The 19,292-nt window shown below is 43.3% G+C and overlaps 1 protein-coding gene across 5 annotated transcripts in view; it reads right to left on the minus strand.

Moving 5' to 3' along the window:
• Positions 1–19,292, minus strand: part of TSPAN18 (tetraspanin 18) — a 121,976-nt gene that overhangs the window by 14,251 nt on the left and 88,433 nt on the right. For all 5 annotated transcript variants that reach the window (XM_086748682.1, XM_086748679.1, XM_086748681.1 and 2 more), the window contains 4 exons: positions 12,482–12,571; positions 6,716–6,807; positions 5,761–5,955; positions 137–211 (listed from right to left, as the gene is read on the minus strand). In XM_086748682.1, coding sequence (XP_086604808.1) covers positions 137–211; positions 5,761–5,955; positions 6,716–6,778 — 333 coding nt within the window. In that variant the 5' untranslated portion in view covers positions 6,779–6,807; positions 12,482–12,571. The remainder of the gene's footprint in view (positions 1–136; positions 212–5,760; positions 5,956–6,715; positions 6,808–12,481; positions 12,572–19,292) is intronic.

Genomic DNA, 19,292 nt, shown 5'->3' on the forward strand with positions numbered 1-19,292 from the left:
GGTAGTAATGAAGCAGGTTTGTTGGTATTTGAAACAAACAGTTGCTCTACAAACGAATCAGAAACTGTCTAACACCATGCTCCAGCTGGGTACAATCCCACCAGGGTTCAGATTTTGCCCACCACAGGATACTTACATTTTCTCTGAAGATAAAAGCCAGGATCGCAGCTGAAAGCTCCGCCAGGAAGATTAACAAAATAAACATGAAGAACTGGAAGAGAGAAGATGCAGAAAAAAATCCAGACATTCCATTAGGTGCGTGCAACAGGCAGCAGGAACACAAGGTTTTGAAATTCACCACAGAGATGGAAAAAATAACTGAGGAAACTTTTTTCTCCTGACAATTAAATAAACCTATGAGACAGTAACCTGGGGCAGTCACAGCCCCTCTTGGACTACATTACAGGACATGGGAGCTTGCGACACTTTTGCCTGGTTCTAATGGGTAAAAGGGGATAAGGCTACACAACCCATGCATCAAATCCCCTGATCAATCTGCATCAGGTTAAAACAGTAAAGCCTGCTTTGATGGAAAAAGTTACATGATTATGTAGATGCTCGTACAGGGTTAAACTGTCCTGGCACAGTGAGTGGAATTAATTAATCTACATATGCACACACCCCCCTCATCACAACATAAACAATTTGATGGTAATACAATCATGACTCATTTTGTATGGAAGGAGGTAGTGGAACATGTACCCAAGTGTTTACACCTATAACCAAAACCAGACTCTCTTCAGAGTAGTCCGCATTTCAGGACAAAATTAGCCTTGGTTAATACCCCTCTCCACACAATGGGGTTGCACCGAGTTAAGTACATTAGTTATTTATTCACTGGTATGAAGCAATACAGTTACTACAGGCTCACGTGGCATCTGTAACCACAGTAAACTTTGCAGTGGAAAGGGGGAGACTTCATTTCACACAGATAGCCAGACACTGAAGCTAGCAATTGGGTCTCCCATCCATATTAACCATGCAGAACCTCTACTGAAAGCTGGTAACACTCCATCATAATTGTAGCTTGATTATAAAAGTATCATCCATGTCTTGTATAATATCCAAAGCGTGCATGTTTATAGCCTTAAATTAAGGGCATACTGCGTACTTGACAGAAAGCAACAAGGAGCAGACTGAGTGGTAGCAAAAGAGAAATAGGCATTCAGTTTGACGTAAAACCATCCCACTTATGTCATCAGAATTCTATGAAAGAGAAACGAAAGCAGAGAAGCACATGGTTGTTCAGTTTAAGTTGGAACTGTAATTTCATCCTGTTGTCCTTGCAATGTTCTGTCTAAAAGTCTGGTCTTCAGTCTTACTAACGGAAGTCTTGTTTCTGTGATGTTACCAAGCCTGAGCAATTCACCGTGCCTTCACCACCAACCCCACAGAAATAAATCAGATGCACTTAAGAGGTCTCATCCCCAGAAGGACTGACGTTGTCCTGCGAGGGAGCTGCCCGCAGCATCTCATCTATCCAGAGCACCAAGGTGCTGTGGAACAGGTCCTGCCTGGGATGAGCGCTGGGACTGCTGCAGGTAGGGAACAGTGGGATGTGCTCTCTAACATCCTTAAAACAACAAATGTTGGTGTTAAAGAACTCCTATGGGAACAGAGCAAAAAGTGACAGGGCTCACACCCTCTCCCAAAATGGCATTTATTTCCATTCTTGGAAACAAAATAGTGGGCTTGAGGAACCGTAAGTCTGAATTAGATGGGCATTTTTTATGTTCTTATAGCCATAAAGAAAAATCACCATTTGAGACTCAGCTCTTCTAAAATTCAAGGATCCCAAGAATTTGCCCACAAACTCAAAGATGATTTTACAAAACTGAGTGAATGTTTAGAAATGAACTCAGGTTCTGGCACCATGTGAGAATAACAGGAGTAAACAGAGAACCCAGTAAGACTGTATCACGTGGAGGGTAATAAACGTGCAGTACACGTTACCAGTGAAAGTGGTTGAACCAACAACTAGAAATAAAGACAAGACAAGTCTGGATTATTTTTTTTGTGTGTGTGAGAGAAGGTTATGGAAGGTCTTTCTGAAACAGAAGGAAGGCAAATGGGGCCAGAAGTACTATTGTGATCCCCAAGCTATTATTTCTAACCAGTGTCTGAAATGCTGTGCACCACGCATTTTCAGTAATGGAGAGAGAATTCAAACTACCTGCTTGGAATGGACTAAATTTTGTTTTGTTGACAATTATCAGAGCTGTAAGTGATTTTTCCCCACTGGAAAAGTGCACACATCACCCTGTCTCCCATTTGTCTTCCTGCTTCTGCAGTGGAAACAAAAGAAAAGGAGCCTGGGCTCAAATGACAAAACAAGAAGAGTCACAGGAGCGGGGACTTGGGTTGCTAACAGAACGCTGTTGCTTGATTTTGCTGAAGTAGTTAACTCTATAATTTATTCTTACTGCTGCAGTTTTCTGTGTTGCTTCTTTTTTTCCTGCTCAGAGACTGTTTTGTTTTTAATTTCACCACAGGAGGGCAAAGAACAAGTGATGAGAATGAACAGTGCTTTGCAAATTCACATCATCATCCATCGAGGGATCTCAGCATAGTCACTAAGAGGTCTAAGGTGGTGATCAAGTGATTAATCCCATCACCCTGCTAATTGCATTTCATTTACTGATTACTGGGAGATACACGTTCACCCAAGCTCCAGCACAGGTCTGTGCAGAAGTAGAAGCAGTCATTCCCAGATTAACTCTGATAAGCTTCATTATCATTCCCAAACTGATTTACGCTTACATTGTGCAGTCTGCATTTCAGATCTGTAAGTTACTGTAGAAAAAACATGAGCAGCCATTAGGGATGATGAGAAAAAGAAAATGTATCATCAGTGTTTCAGAACTTGCTCTCATTTTGTATTTTAAGGAGAGGCAAAATCTCCTTATTATGTTTTGCCTCCCAAAATTAAATTGATTACTGATCCATGAGAGCACTAAACAGCCAACTGGTCAGTGCAGCACACAGGACATGGCAACCTCACATCCAGATTCATGCTTGAGACCCAGCACTTAAACACAGGTACCCCCACATCCAAGGTGAACATCCTGAGGAGCAGGGTCTCCCATATTGGTTAAAAATCCTGCCTCAGCTCCTGCTGATGGTTACAGGTTTATCAGAAGTTTCCACAAATCAGTGTTTCACATTTCCCTTTCAGAACTCATCTACCATTCCAGTTTCAGCAATGCTGTTCCAAGAAGAGCAGCAATTGCCTCTAACCCAAAGGATCCACATTTTCACACTTAAAAGCTTCAGGACCTACTGCGTCCATTTTACAAAAGTGCAAAACAGGACGTCTGCACTCAAACCTAAGCCAAATGAAACTAACACAGACTGTTCTAGTCGCAAAGCTCAATTCAGTCCTGTGTTGAAATGAAAAAATATATATATATTTGCACATGTGTGGAATTTTTTTGTATGCTCAACAGCACTTTGGATTCCGATTTTTATGGTGTTCTTTTGTAGTTAGACGGTATTTAGGACAACTCAGAAGTTATTCAGTCTCTGATTTGCAGACCACTGTTTGTTGCTTTTTGTGAGTCAATTTCAAATGCTGGGAAATCTAGAAACACTTCACAGTTCTGTGCTTAATGTAACATGTTCAGTTCCACGGTGATTTTTTTTTTTCCAAAAGTCAAGCAGCTTAATGAAAAATAAAAGCCCTTGCAAACACAGAAGTCAGAACCTAGAGAACATGTATTCATGCATCTCTCTTGTCCCTTCCATCTTCTGTTTACATTTGGATTATGGACTTCAGCTATACATTATACATCACTGTGAAATCTCACTCAAGCAGCTCTCTGGCTCATCAATTCTTTAACAACTTTGTAAATGGACTTGATTTGATCTAGCAACTTCTCAAGTACCATCCCGCTGAAGCCTAACACTGTTTTGCATGGGTGTTCCCAGTCTCTCTGGCATACGCTCATTAATGGTTTGCTTTTCTGACAGCTAAAGCTTACTCCCATCAGACTTCTGGTTTCACAGATGTTTTACGCATTTTAACATCAGCCCCCCAAAAAGCAGAAATTAGCAATATATCTCTTCTCACTTGATATTAGCACAGATCCTCATCCGAGTGCTTCCCCGCTGTTGGACATGAGGTGGCAGGTTGTTTAACTGAGCTGACTTTGATACCAGAAGCACTGGAAGACCTGAACCATGTGGAACACTAACTCCTCATTCAGTAATTACTTTTAGAGTTTCTCCTAGTCTAGGGCATTACTTCCAGCCCATATATTTGTCACATTCCAAATACAGAATAAAACAATAATAAGAGTAAATAAATAAAGTAGCAGGGCTCAGAACTCTAAGAGTCAGAAAAGTAATAACCACAAAACGGAGTGCACTCGAGTAAACAGCAGGAGGAACGTTCAAACCACGATGTAACTCTGTGACATTATATCAGGAGAGAAGATGGCCCAGAGCTCCCTTCCTTCAACCAGGTCTTCAATCTGTATGCAGCATAGGTGGTCCAAACTAAAAATACTACTCTTCTATGCACTTACAATCAATTCATCTCATCAAAAAAAACTTTTAGTTTCTTAAACTGACAGGAACAGGCTTTGCAGTAACTTCAGGCTTGCTGGGCCTGATCCTTTGTATTTTATTAGGTTCCTCTGGGCAGATCTCCATGACTTCACAGGTGATACATTTGGTTTTCTCATTTACTTCTGAGGTGAGTCATTAGAAATCAAACTCATAATGTCTTCCAAAAAAGGGCTCTTATGTGCAAGTTATGAATTCAAGGGATGGGTGAGCCAAGTGCCAGAAAGAGTTAATCTCAGTGGAGCCAGGCTCATCTCTAGGAAAAAAAAACAGTTTAATCTTCAAGAAAGTGAACTTTCCTGTTTCTGTTTAAAGTTAGAGACAAGCCTCTTTTGCACAGTGAAGCAGCTGTGCAAGACACAATCACAACAAAACACTATAGAGTGAGATTAAAAAAAAAATAAAAACAAAAAAATAAAAACCCCAAGAGACCCAGAGGGAGAAACAAAAGGTCATGTTTGACAAAAACGAAAAATAAAACTAATGATTTTTGTATTTTGACACATGACTGGTAATGCCTACCAGTAAGAGATAATGGCTGGAAACCCTCCAGTATCAGAACTTATGATGGAGGTCAAAAATAACTAATTTTAGAGATTAGCTCTTTGTAAATAGTACTTGATGACCACATGGACTGAAATTTAACCCACTCATTCAGAGGGAAAATTGCCCAGAGATAACAAATCTGGTTCATTTTAGGAGCAGAGTGGGCTGCAGGGGAGAGTGACCAGCTATTGAGCGCTGCAATGCAAAGCCACCATGCAGGTCTGAGCAGGACATTCCTGCTGACATGAGGGGCTCCAATACACAGATGCTCCATGCTCTGTGTTCCCTCTGCTTTGCTGTGAACCACTGAGGAATGAATTCACAAGTGGAGCTGTGGGTTTTAGGTGGACAAGAGAGGACCATTTTTGGTAAAAACCAAATAGGACCATTTTTAAAGAAAGCTTTATATAAAATACACTCCTAGACTCCATATCTACTGGGCTCAAGACTGGTACAGGGAAGCAGCAAATTCTCTGTATTTCTAGCTGTATGTAAAAGCACCCTAAGCCTATTTATTATCCAAGGGAATAATGGCTACAACATCAGACACCCATTCATGCACTTATCACAGCATCAACTATCCAGTCACCCTCATTCTTGCAAAACACCAAAAAGTCAACAAAAAAAAAAACCCACAAGGACACTTACAAAAAGCAGGAGGCATTTGTTCTCACGGATGGCACCGCAGCAGCCAAGGAAACCCAGCAGAAAGAGCATCGCTCCCATTGCCAGCATGATGTACGCTCCCGTGAAGAGCAGAGGGTTGGCAGCCACTATCTCTTGAAAACCTGTGGGATCCACAATGACCCAGATCCCAACTCCCAGCAGGCATGCTCCTCCCAGCTGTCACGGCACAAGGAGAGGAGAGAGAAGGAGACAGGTCAACATAAAACAGCTGCTGCAGGAAAACTGGATTAATTGCTATCTTTTGATCAAAGGTATTCACTTGGAGAATTTGTTTCTTCGTGGTGTATATTCTCTGCCGAGCAGGCGACTGCTAACATGCTACTCTTAGTCTCTTTTGCTCACTAAATGAAAATTTACAGCCAAAGCACCTTTCTTCCTTGACATGTCACTCTACCATTTACTCCCTCCCTAATGCTCAAAGACCGAGTCTTAAGCTGCTGCCACATTTGCAGGGGACAGCCCCATGAAGGGGCACATGGGAACCCTCCCCGCCACAGAGGCCAGGGTGGCTGGGCACTCCTGCCTTTCCTGTCAAAGACAACCACAACAGGGTCACTCTACACATAGTAGGAAAATGACTGTGTTTCCCAGTGAAAACCTCAGCAGGGCATCCAGCACTAGAAAACAATTTGTTCTGCCATTCCAATATAGACAACATACACCACTAATTACAGCTTTATGTCTGGTCTCCCTTGCCAAGGATAGGAATAACTCGGACAACAGTGACCACTGTGCTGGCTCACTAAATATGTGAGCATATTTGGATGCTGCAAAACCCCCAGTCACTGCTAGTGCAAAGCTGAGGGGATATTCTGTATCACGGCAGCTTTACCAAATTACAGCCTATCCTGCCGGGGAGCAGCAGGCTGCTGGAAACAGGAGATTTCAGGAGAGAAAGTGGATTCTAAATACTTACAAATATAAAGAAATTGAAAAGAAACATCAGGTACTTCATGCAGCTCAGACAGTCTCCCTCCATGGTCTTCAGGCTCCTTGATCCAATTCTTCCTGCAAAAGACCAGCACTTCTTTAGCACACTCATTTTTTATTGGAGTGATACAATCCTAACACCACTTGTATTTGCCCCACGTCCTGTGGGGTTCATTACAGAGAAGGGCAACATGTCTTACCTGAACGACGCAACATAGCAAAGGCTAGGAAGAGATAATGATTGCTGCTAAGTCCCTTTGTATTCTTCTGGGTCTAAAGGAGAATGCAGATGTGAAGAGGAAGGCTGCAGGAGAGGAAAGCTCTAGCTTTGCTTGCAGAGTGAGATGCTGGCAAAAAAAATACTCTGCTGTACATGAAGACTTTTTTTTCCCCAGTCCCTAAAGCCTATCAACTCTCAAAGCACTGAATGTACCAGCCTACTTCACATCAAAAAAGGTCATATCGACACAGGAGCCAGAAGAAGCTGTGCCCATTCAAAAGGCTCACAAGCAAGGTCTGGGGACAGTTAGCTCCATACAAGCTTCCCCTACAGACTGAATACCACACAAACATGGACAACATTTTCAGAACTTGTAGACATGTGGAGGAGATGGGCTGGGAATGACTGCAGTGTGGGGACATGGGAGGGCCTGAGGAAGCTGTCCTCACACACCGGCTTGTCATGCAGTGTGAAATTCTACCGCACTGGTGAAGTCCTGCTGCTCTCTACCCCATGCTGCACAGGTCTTTTGCAGGCAGAGCCTGTGGATCAACGCTAGTAAGATTTTAAGACCAGGAAATAATGCTAAGGAATCTTAATGAGTTTTGAAACTACATGTCTGAATTAGACAACAAACTTCTTAGCACGATACTTCTATTAGAATAGCAGTTATAAATCCTGACCAGGTGAGGCTACATTGGAAGAAAAGTTTCTGCTTGCTGTTTAATGAAGTGACTGTGTCTCCCAATATGCAATTGTACCACCAAGTACCCTAGAAGGACAGACAAGTACATATATAAAATAATAAAACTTTCTCTGAAATAGAAGATAATGCAGTCATGGCACCGTGCACAGAAGGATGCATAAGTATGCAAAAACCGAGGCACAAGTTTGCTTAGCTCCCTAAAGAAGCCTTCCCAAAGCCCACGGGCTTCTTAACCCATCTCTTCCACTTTCTCCACTGCAAATGCCATTCCCTAAACAGACCTCCAACCCACGATATGCTATGTTCGCAAAGTACATTAAATTCACTTAAAAGAAAAAACAGAAATTATTCAAGGTTTTCACCAGGCCAGAAATAACACTCTCTCACTCCTTCATTGTTTTTGTTAACCCACAAAATGTGGGAGTGCTGCAGAGCCTCGCGGGGTGTGTCCCTCTGTGACCATGGGAACTGCCCTGCTTTAGCCAATAGGCTGCAAAATACCACAGCAGGCAGTGCTCCCAGCAAGGGGCTGCTGGGGTAAGAGCCAGATTTTTATCATACAGTGTGTGTTTGCTGCACTTCTTTGACTTGGTTTAGAAATCAAATCAGTTTCTACCTAGTCACAAAATAAGCAGAAACACAAAATGATGAGATGCAGAAGCTCATGTGGACATGCAGCTGCTTTCCCTTTGCATTTTCACTTGCCTGGGGCAGGAGAGCAGCGTGTCTCTGCTGGCTGGGTACCACCAAGGGAACCCCCGCTTCGCTAGGGGAATCCCGAGCAGATCCACAAAGCCTTTCTTCTTACATTCCACCTCATTTCTGGAGAAACACAAACCTGAATCTGAACCTGAGAACAAGGGCAATATTTTTCTTTACAAAGTTTATTTTCTTACACCTCTGACACACAATTGCTCTACCCAGAGAGACTCAAAGCCAAGACCACATCTGCAGGAGATGGAGTGGGGCACAGAGCTCTGATGTGGTCCTGCAGGAGATGCCCACAGCTTCCTGATGGTATTTAAAGCCATGTCTGCAAATCTCACAGAGGAAGGAGATCTTGAAGTCCAGAAGGACATAGGAGCTGGGGATGGAATTCTTCCGTTTCACGGCAAAAGGTGAACCTTCAGCTCCACTAACCCATGAGCTTGGACATTATAATAGAGAGGGATATGAAAGTACAAAAAAATTGATCAGATACTGGAACTTTAAGAGCCTTAAAATTAGTGGCACCCAGATGTCCCCATCACCGCACAAAAAAAAAGTTATGCTTCAGTGAAACAAAGGATGACTGAGAAACTTCTAAGTCCTGTTGCCTTGAGCATCCACCCATACAATCCATATCATAGCCTCAGGCAAAAAAAGGAATAAAAAGCAAACCAGTTTAGCCGTATTGTGCCACTTCATATCATTCACATCCATCTCGCTACAGAGGCACCCACATGAAAAACATTGCTTGTGGTCCAAGGAGCAGCAGCTCCTGAGCCTAATGGTGTCTTGCTGCTTTGTAGAGTTGATAAATCACATTCCTGCCTTACTTTACTTTCCATGTCTGGATCTGCTTCCTCTGCAAGACAAGCAGACTCCCTTGGAACCACTCTGATTTACATGAGCTGAGCACAGGCCTCCTTTTCTTTTCAAAGACAAACGTAATCTATGACTCCTTGCATTGTTCCTGCTCATGCATCCAGTCAGTACGTTAAAATTTTTTTATAGGCGTGAGCAAGGAAGGGAGAATCTAAATCCATTGAGCAATCAGGTCCTGAAAACTTCACTGCCAGGGGACAGGCAGTCACAGTAGGCTGGGAGCTGCAGAAAGACATGGACACTCAGCTTTGACAAGCGAAGACTCCCTTGATTGCCTGGGCAAGAAATTGTCCCCAGTGGTGGTTCTGGGCTCAGATTTATAATTTCTAAACTCACCGTGCTTCACACAGTAAAGCAACAACTACATGCAACCCTTCTAATTGTGCTGTGCTTCAAGTCAGGAACACACCCAGTGGGGCATACAAATCCCAAAGTCCTTCAACTCAGGATGTCCAAAAGGAAGTCAGTGGCGACAGCACAAGCTGGCAAAGCCAAGAACAGACTGTGTCAGAGCTTCCAAGTTGTAAGAGCTCAGTGCAAACTTCCAAAAAATACCAACCCACTGATCTGAGAAACAGGAGCTCTGAACGACTGTTTCAGTGCTGGAAGTTAGAGAGGTCCGCACATACCAGCAGTATCTGCTGGACACCTGGATTCCCAAACAGCACATGCAAGATCACCATTTGGATCCTGTGACTGCACTGATTAAAACAGGGAAATCAACCAAAAGCACAGTTTTACCTCTTACACAGCACTCAAAACTGTTTCATGTCAGAGCTTAAGCACTCCAGTGTACATGAAATCTATTACCATCTAGTTTATACGTGCAGGAGGGCTCTAGACTTTGAAGAGCATATAACTAATGCTATTTACAAACAGTGCAAGTAAAATGCAAATAATGTTACTTACAAACAAGGTAACTATGAAATCATTTGTGCCAACTAAAGTGCTGCCTTACTAATTAGCTGAAGGTACCTGAAACCCCTGACGACAGGCTGCATGGGGAAAATAACTGACATGAAAGGACAACCCTGACCCAGAGATCTGCTTTTTCCTTGCACTTTTCTTTGTAAGCCATATACACACAAGGCAAATTTTTTAAGTTACTCCTACTACACACTGATACAAGCGTGATAAAAACTGAATGCATATGTCTTAATCTACCTTTTAAAAATATCTTCTCTCCCCTCCTCCAGGCCCCAAATTTGTGACAGATTAAGTTCTCCTCTGCAGGAGACATTTAACGCTAAGCAAACATTAACATTCAGAACTGCAGAAGACAGCGGCTGACAGATGCTTTCCCTGGCTCGTCCCATCTCAGACCTGTGAGACATATAAGATGCATTTGTTTTTGTCTGAGATGTAGCTATAAATGTTCAGCTTTTTCTTAGGCAGATTATTCTACATTTCACCCCCTAATATGAATTTTATCTTGCAAAGTGACGAGGAGGCTAAAAATTCCCAGCAGTGTAGCCAGGAAACACACCCCAGCTGCTGTAATCAGTTAGGAATAAAGTCTAGGTTTTCAAGGCAATGCATTTTTTTTGTTCTCTGGCCACCATTTATTTCCTTCCTTTTGACATTTGCTTTTGCATGCCTTGCAGCTACCTCGAACTTCACATATCTAAAGGCATCTGCTCAACCACACCCCCAAAAACTGCTTCCAAGTTTTTCTTTGCTAGCACTGACATTTCCCTCTACCCCCACATCCCTTTCACACTGGACTGAAACCTGCATTTTCACTTTGATTGCTCCTTTACCTTTGCCTTGGAGATGGAATCACTGAAAAAAATTGGTTGGACAGGACCTCTGGATGTCGCTGAGTACAAATACCTACCTTCTCCAACCCGGGCCAAGTCCAAAGTTTGATCCAGTTTCAAAGTTAGAGCAGGTTGCTCAGAGTCACATGAGTTCAGTTTTGAGTATCTTCAAGAACTGAGATTCCCCAGTCTCCCTGGGCACCTCTTCCACCACCCTTCTTGCGAAAAGATTTTTCAACAACAGTTGCCCAAAGTGTGTCCAAGTTACCTTGTGGCAAAAGGAACAAGAGCATCCCTCAGATGTGCCAGTCTATCAGAACACTCACGAGCACCTTCTTTTCACCGGTCTTAATCCTTACATCTTCCATATACCACTTCTACTCCTACTCTTTACTGAAAACAAATGCGTGAACCATTTTCCTTGCCTACCATTCCAATCACGTAATCTCCACCCCCAACATACCTCTGCAGACTGTTCATATTTCACTGCATAAAATTCAGACATTGTGAACTTGCCTGATGGCTCATCTCAGTCTGCCTGCCTCTCCTAGTTGCCAGAAATCACAAAATAACCAAGATTGGAAGAGACCTTTAGAGGTCACCTTGTCCAGTCCTCATGCAAACCACTTTTTCAGTTACTTGTCTTCTATCACTTGTCCACGTATATCTGCCTGGCATGCAAATATCTCTTTGCCTTCAACATGCATGAAGACCTTGTCCACTGAAACGATCTGCTGCTTCCTTTAAAACCAAGGAACCTCCTACAAAATATTAGGCAATGGTTTGTGGAGCAAATGGGGCTAAGTCACACCTATTTTCATATTCACACACAATACAACCAAGTAGAAGCAGAAGAGATGTTTGAAGCTCTCCAGAACCACTGCCAGATAGCTTTAAAAGGAATTAGAAAACACGGACCAGATTCTCTTCCATGTCAGTGCTTCAACTTCTAGAGGCTGTCCCAGCTGAGATGTCACTAGAAACATCTCTGAAGCTCTAAGTTGCGCAAGTGGTGAAGGACTGCCACAACCCGGCATCACTCCATTGCATCCTCTCCCCAACAACGTGGCAGCCCACTCTTCAGCTTGCAGGTATGGAGACTTGGCTCAGCACGCTGGACTTCCTTCACAGAGCACCCATCTCCCAGCTGGATTTCTGTGTTTGCTAACTGCAAACAGTATCCAACTCCTTTAAACCAAAGCAGTGGGGTCCGCTAAGAAGTGACACCTTCCAGAAAACCCCCTCAGAGTATTATTTCCACAGTCTGCTCTTCTACATAGAAGAGAGATAGGGGTAGTTTAATTAGGAGACCAAAGGGGGACAACTTGCAGCAGTACACCCCGCAGACGACATGATGGCAGATGTACTGTCTATTTCTCACCCATCTCCTGCACACCATAGCTACACCTAACCAGCCTTGATAGAGATACAGAGGAAACATTTGGCATGCAGAAAGAAAGAGCCGTAAACAAGACTCACCTTCACAAATCTTGGGACTAGAAGCACAGTGTCTTTTCTAGTCTTTAATTGTCTGTGTGTCCCATGTATCTCTTTCTAGCCAAGCTTGTCCTGTAAGAGAAAAATATGCAATTTCTGTAGAAGTCAATAAAATGCAATCATGTTAAATACACAATTTATTAAAACACACCATCCTGATGAATATGCTCAGTCTAATTGCCACCTTAATTTAGTGTACATTAGTACTAATGAAAAGCTTTTAATACCCAGTGAGGGATCCAACTCCTCAGAATCTCTTTAACAACCTTTGGGGTGTTTTAAATGCCCATAGACCACATGTAAATCTATAGTCCCATTACACATGCACCTCATACCACAACAGGACTAGATTAATAACAGCTGCACCTTCAATATTTTATAGGAGGTTTAGACAAACTTTAATCTGCTGTGACTTTACAGCCCATTTACTGGGAAAATGGAACAGGCAGAGGAAGGGAGATGGAATGCATCTTTGGGAAGCCCAGCCCAGCCATTAGGAGCAACGGCCTGCGACGCTGGGCGCTATCTCTTGTTCTTCTAGCCATCTCTCACGGCAAGTTGAGCAAACTATTTCCTCTCTCTCTGCCTCATTTTCACTGCCTGGGAATCAGCAACACGGCGAAGTCACTGTAATGCCCACCCAAAAGTATTAGATAAACCAGTGCTGTCAGAGGCACAGACAGTGGCTGCTCTTGAACAAAGAGTTACAATTTTCTCAGTAAATTTTAATTTCTGCCTGCACAATGCTAAACAGTCTTTGGCCAAGCAAAGGTGAGGTGAGACTACAGACTAACACGCAACGCACGCTCATTTAACTGTTGTTTCTCAGGACACCCTCTCCCAGGTCTTTTTTCCACCCACCGGACACAGCCCTGACCCCACACTGCAGGGCCTGTGTGAAAGGGGCAGCCCTTAGCTATTCAAACAGTGCCCCATGCCATAAGGGTCCAGTACTCACAGAGGATTGCTCAGCACCATTACTCACTCACTCATCCTTTGAAAATAGTTTTGGAATGCTTGTAGCTTTGCTGAAGCCATTGCTTCCCTGTGAGGGATCAGATAAGTCACCTGGGTCTATCCCCGCTCTCTCACTGCCAGCATTTCATCACAATTTCTGCAGGGGCTGCATTTAACATCTGTTTCCCACAAACATTTGTGAGCATGCCTTTGAAAACTGCCTCCCATTAAGACTTCTGTGAGTAGAAGTCTATTGTTTGTTGTTGGCAGAAAGCGAAGCAAGAGTTTCAAGGTGGTTGAAACTATTACAATATAAAACATACAATGAACATTCATAGACTTTTTGTTTTGCATTAATCCCTCACATTTAATGTCCTTCCTCTGTCACTGTGGACCTACATCTCTGAATGATGAGCAGAGATGGCTTCTCTTTTGAAACCTGGAGCGTACAAACATCTATAGCCAATCGACCCATCTTCGCTGCAAACTGCTGAAAGCATCTGCTGAGCAGCAGCTGAATTGCCCCACTTCACGATGCCGGCTATGAAGGCTGCCCCAGATCAGCACGGCTTTACCAGCCATGTGGAACTTCAGAGGGTGCTACATGACCAGCTGGGAGATGGCTACAGCAGGAGCAGGGATTGCCGGAGAGGGGCTTGGAGAGTCTACGGCTGGGACAAGAGCCAGTGTCACTGCCCCACAGCAGAGGGCCCCTTTTTGACAGTCAGAGCCCAGCACGTGCCCTTACCCTTTTATCTTTCCCTTTTGTGTGTCAGGACACTTCACCCTGTCTATTGCATGTGCAATTGAGAGATCATTTCTTCAGTTGTCCTGTCCTGTGATGCCACTATCCTAGGAGAGCTGCTGCCAGGAGAAGATGGCTCTAAGTTTAAAGCAGAGATGACATTGTGCTATATAAACTTATCATTAGGAAAGCAACCAGAACGATACGATTCCTGCTCCTACTGTGTGTGCATATAATTACATCCTTACAAGCCCTCAAAGGTCTGCGTGGGAGAGGAATTTTATTTTTTATTCCTCTTAAGTCACAATATTTTAAAGAAATTACATCACTACAGAGAGGAAGACCTTAAATGCTTCAGTAGGTACCAGCAGGTGCTGTCAGAAGGGATGAAAGAGTGTTTGGTGCCAAACAATGGCAATACTCCATCTTACTCCATGGGCCTAAAGGGGAGGAAATCCCTGCCAAACAGACTCTCTTTGGTTAATAGCTACGATTTTGTCATTAGGGAGAATTGCAGAAAGTGCAAAACCACCGTGCCTAATTGTGACTCAAGCAAGCTGATGCCTTTAATTACAGTCACTGGGGAAACACAGTGGAAGCGGGAGTAACGGCCAAGGCCAAGCCTCCTTCCTCGGGGCTGTGCGCGTGCAAGCCACGCCGCCTCAGCCGGCTGTGCCTGGCGCCTTCCCCTGCCTCCTCGCTCACCTCCCACCCACCGTGCCAAGTCTGGCTGAGCACTGGCTTCCCTTCACACTTGCGGCTTGTAGAGTGGCTCTTTGTCAGGAGCAGGCTTTGATGATGGAAAAGCAGCTAACTGCATGACTCTCGCTGGTCTCAGGCAGCAAGACAGACAGCTGCAAAGAGGGAGGGGGCAAAGACCCCCAAACCCCCAAACTATTCTATGATGCTATGTTAAGAAGAGGCTGATATAGTCAACAGGTAGCAAGTGAAACAACAAATGAATGGAGGGTGCAAGATGGAGAAGCAAGGTCTGTCTTTGGGAGAAATCCAATCTCCTGCCTGTTAACTAGTGCAGGGAGGCCACCAGATGAATGGCTCACAGGTGTCCTGCTTCACAAGTGCCCCTTTGCTCACCACATGTGCAGGATCTACAGAAACCGAAATGTGTGCCAGCCTGTATGTTCAGCCGAAGGAGAAGCTGAAGACAGAAGCCACGTCCTGCTGGATCTCTGCAACAGGTCAGTGCTTTTATAGCTTAGGGTGAGGAGAAACATCTCAGTGGAAGCAGGATCAGATAAATACCATGCCATTGCAATGGCTTCACAAAAATTAAAACATTTGCTGCACCTCAACTGGAGCTTCGCACAAGTTGTCAACCCCATGTGTCATCCTGCAACTATTGCTCCCATATAAATAACTAATTGCACTGGAATTTCACAGAGCTTGCACAGCAGAGTCGTTGCTGTGACATGACTACATTACTGCATGTAAATCCAATTAGTCTCCAAAGTGCACTGTGTAGCTATAATCAGCCCCTGCGGAGCAGTGATGAGGGGACCTGCACAAGACCATGCAACCAGATACTAAATTACAGTCAATCTACCTCCTCTTTAGTTGCATTAAAATGCTAATGTCACTGTAATATGGGCCCATTTGCCAGCGATGACTGCCCTGCCTTGCAACACTGGAGTGAACGAGGTTGTTGCACTGCCTGAGAGCATTTAATTCCTCAGTACCGTCGAGCGAGCAAAGCCCTTAGGGGCATCTTATACCTTAAAACGATAACTTGATTGGCTTTTATAACACTAAAATCATATGAGGCTTGGGATGGTTTTTAAATGAATTTGAGCTGCTGCTAGAACGACCCTAAATTTTGTACCTGAGCAGAGCGTTCAGGACAACCGGGCCACATCCTACCCTGACTCTCGTCTGTCTGCTTTTAACCAAGACACATTTCTGCATAAGAGCACATCAGTCACACACAGGAGGAAAAAGAGGGCTGGACTGAACCTCTTCAAGCTTCATGTAAATAACACTAGCTTTGCACCAAAACCAACAACACCACACTTACCATTTATGTTTTGCAACTTCGCACAATGTGTGCATGTAATACACAAAACTATATGGAGGTAAAATCTCCCACACTTACACAGACATTCAAAATGGGATTTCAGAAGTCCCAGAGCAGAACCTATTCTCCCAAATGCTGTAAGGTTTGGAAAAGTGCTAGGGTATGTGTTTGAAGTGCCAGGATAGCATCAGGCCGCAAACCACTCCATTTCAACTAACGCAAATGCACATACATAGCACATACATAGCACCGTTTGAAACACAAACTGCTCGTTTTGGCCCCTTCCCAAGCAAAGTTTACTAGGTCTGGGTCTTTCACACAGCTTTTCACACACAGGCATCAGGTATCTCAGAAAAGCATACAGAACCAACAGATCTGCTAGCCTGCAACTCTTTTAAGTTCTGTTCCTGAAAAAAAAAAAAAAAAAAAGTCCTCAGATAGCTCACAGGTGTATTTTCCCTTGTATTAACCACAGTACAGTGGAACCATATGGTACTGATTATCTGTCTTTCTAAAGAGACAACCCAAAGATTATATGCACTGATAACACAACAATATTAATTCTGTTTACCAGATAAGAAAACTAAGGCTAAAAGGGGAACGGATGTGCTAGATCTCCTAACCCACAGTACAGCCCTCTGTTCACCAGTCCATACTGAGACCAGTCCTAAACCCATGAAAAAGTTGACTACTTCTGGCTGACAAGTTACACCCTTTGACAGGCATCTTCCGTCCCAGAAGGAAGCCTGTTTAGCATACCAAAAGAGAGTCGGCTAACTTTGGCCTCCCTCTGAAAATACTTCCCTTCAGGATGGAATAGACGTCACCCTCGCGAGTGCATCACGGAGTTGCATCACAAGCCAAGTGACATTAAGCCCTGTCATGTCAGATACTGCCGAGTGTTGAAACACTCCATACGCTTGCATGGCACTCCAGACGCTTCGGGCATTTAACATAAAGTGTAAACGCCTGCCACTTTTTCCCTTAGCCTGACACATCTCACCTTTACAACAACTGACTCCTCCGTGCTCTTTTCCATCCTCTTTTTCTACAGCCTCGCTTTGTTTGCAGCAAATGCCTCGGCAGTTTGTGGCATTCATGATTGTTTTGAAAGAGGCAGCGATACATCTCAGACACGCTGGCAGTTGCTGTGGCAACCTGGTCCTCCTCAGACCACGATTTCCAATATTTTAAGAAGTTTCCTGATACTTTGCAGGCTTCAGAGAAACAACACAGAGGAGGAAAATGACTGACTTTCAAGTAAGGAAGCAATCAAAATATATTACTATAAGCCACAAGGCCTTCTCCTATCATAAAAAAGATGATGACCGCTCCTTAGCAAGGAAAAGCAGCCCCAGCCTGGCAGGGAGGGGCACAGGCAAGGGCCCATGGTAAGGGCATTCGGAACCTCTGCTTTTATCATCTGTTTTAATGCAGAATGGAGCTCCAGATCAGTAGCTTAACTTCTTTTTTTTGTTGTTTTTGTTGTTCTCAGTGCTTTTTCATGAGGAGAAGGTGGGGAAAAAGAAACTCACTCTTTAACACCATTTAATTGGGTGACTAATAATCTTAATTGCTTTTAAGAAAGAAATCCCAAACAGAACTTTGAATGGATTAAATATTTTACAAAAATATGAAAAAAAACCCTGTCTTTGTTCAAGGTAACTGCCTACACAGATGCAAAACTAAAACAATCAGTGTAGTCAGGTTTAGTCAGTTTAGAAAAGCAAAGGTTAGGAAAAACATCCTGTAAGAAAAGCAGATCTTAAATGAGGGATCTCTATAATACTAAATAAACCAGAAAATAATACTGCCAGCAATTTGAGAAGTGGCATTATCTATCTGACTCTGGTTATCTTTTAAATGTCATTAAAAAGAAGAATAATGCACCCTAAAGTGCCATGGATTCTAAACAAAATAGGAAATTATTTATCCCACAGAGCACACAATCAGAGTGATTTATTTATCTAGGAAATAAATACATTTCACAAGCTATAAGAGTGACATGTCCAGGAAAATGTGAATGCAACAGAGCTCATGAGAAACAACCTAGGGAAGAGACGCAGACATGAAATCTAAGTCACCCTGCTTATAGCCAGACTGATATATTTGCCGTATATTTCACACGCAAACCTAAACCGAGTGTCACTGTAATCGGCGTCTTTAACTTACTCTAAGACAGAAAACTTCAGCCAATGTGGCTTGAAAGTTAAATGCGACTGATCTCAACAACACCTGTCTTAATTAAGGTACGAACACCCAACCATCCAACGTCTTTTGCTACAGATATTTCTGATTTCTCATTAAAAAAGAGGAAGAAGAAAGAGAAGGAGCAGAGAGAGAACCATGGCTGCAGCCCGCAATAGAGCTTCAGATGTTCTGCAGCAAAAATAAAAGACAGTTAATTAAATCCTATAATCTTGGCATAAGTGTTTCTAAATGTTCTCTCTTCCTTCAAAAGATGTACGATGTAAGGCGTTCCAGCAATGATCAGGTTCCAGGCAGACAAAAGACCCTCAGCACAATTCATACACTGATGACAGGAGTAGAGGGACTAAGTAAGATATGAGCCAAGACTCACGGGCTGGCTCCCAGCTGCTTTTGCTTTCCCAGTGGGTAACAGATACTGCATCAAGACACACAATGTCATGCTAGTGAATTTGCTGCTCTCTTAACACTTCATTTCTCTCGCTATCTGAACTTATTTTGAAAGCACACAGTTCAGTGTCCCCCTTTTCCTTTCTCTTTTGTCCTTATTCATGGCAAAGGAAACATGAAAGACGGCATGGCTGGTTATTGTTAATGCATCTGAAAGTGCAGACTTTAAAAAAGGGGGTTATTCTGGAACATGCCACGGTTTTCCTTGCTATTCGCACAGGCAGCTAATGATCACCCTAATAGCTTCTCTCTCTGAAGTCGTAATAAGCTTACAAATGAACCCATTTAGCACATATTAAAAAGCAAGGGATGCTCCTCTGATTACAGCCTTTATGGAAATCTCCAAGTATTTGTTTTGTTGCTGCACAGCCGCAATTAGGACATGCTGCTGGGAGCGGGCT

Source organism: Chlamydotis macqueenii, chromosome 5 (assembly GCF_036417535.1).
Source record: "Chlamydotis macqueenii isolate bChlMac1 chromosome 5, bChlMac1.mat, whole genome shotgun sequence".
NCBI lineage: Eukaryota > Metazoa > Chordata > Aves > Otidiformes > Otididae > Chlamydotis > Chlamydotis macqueenii.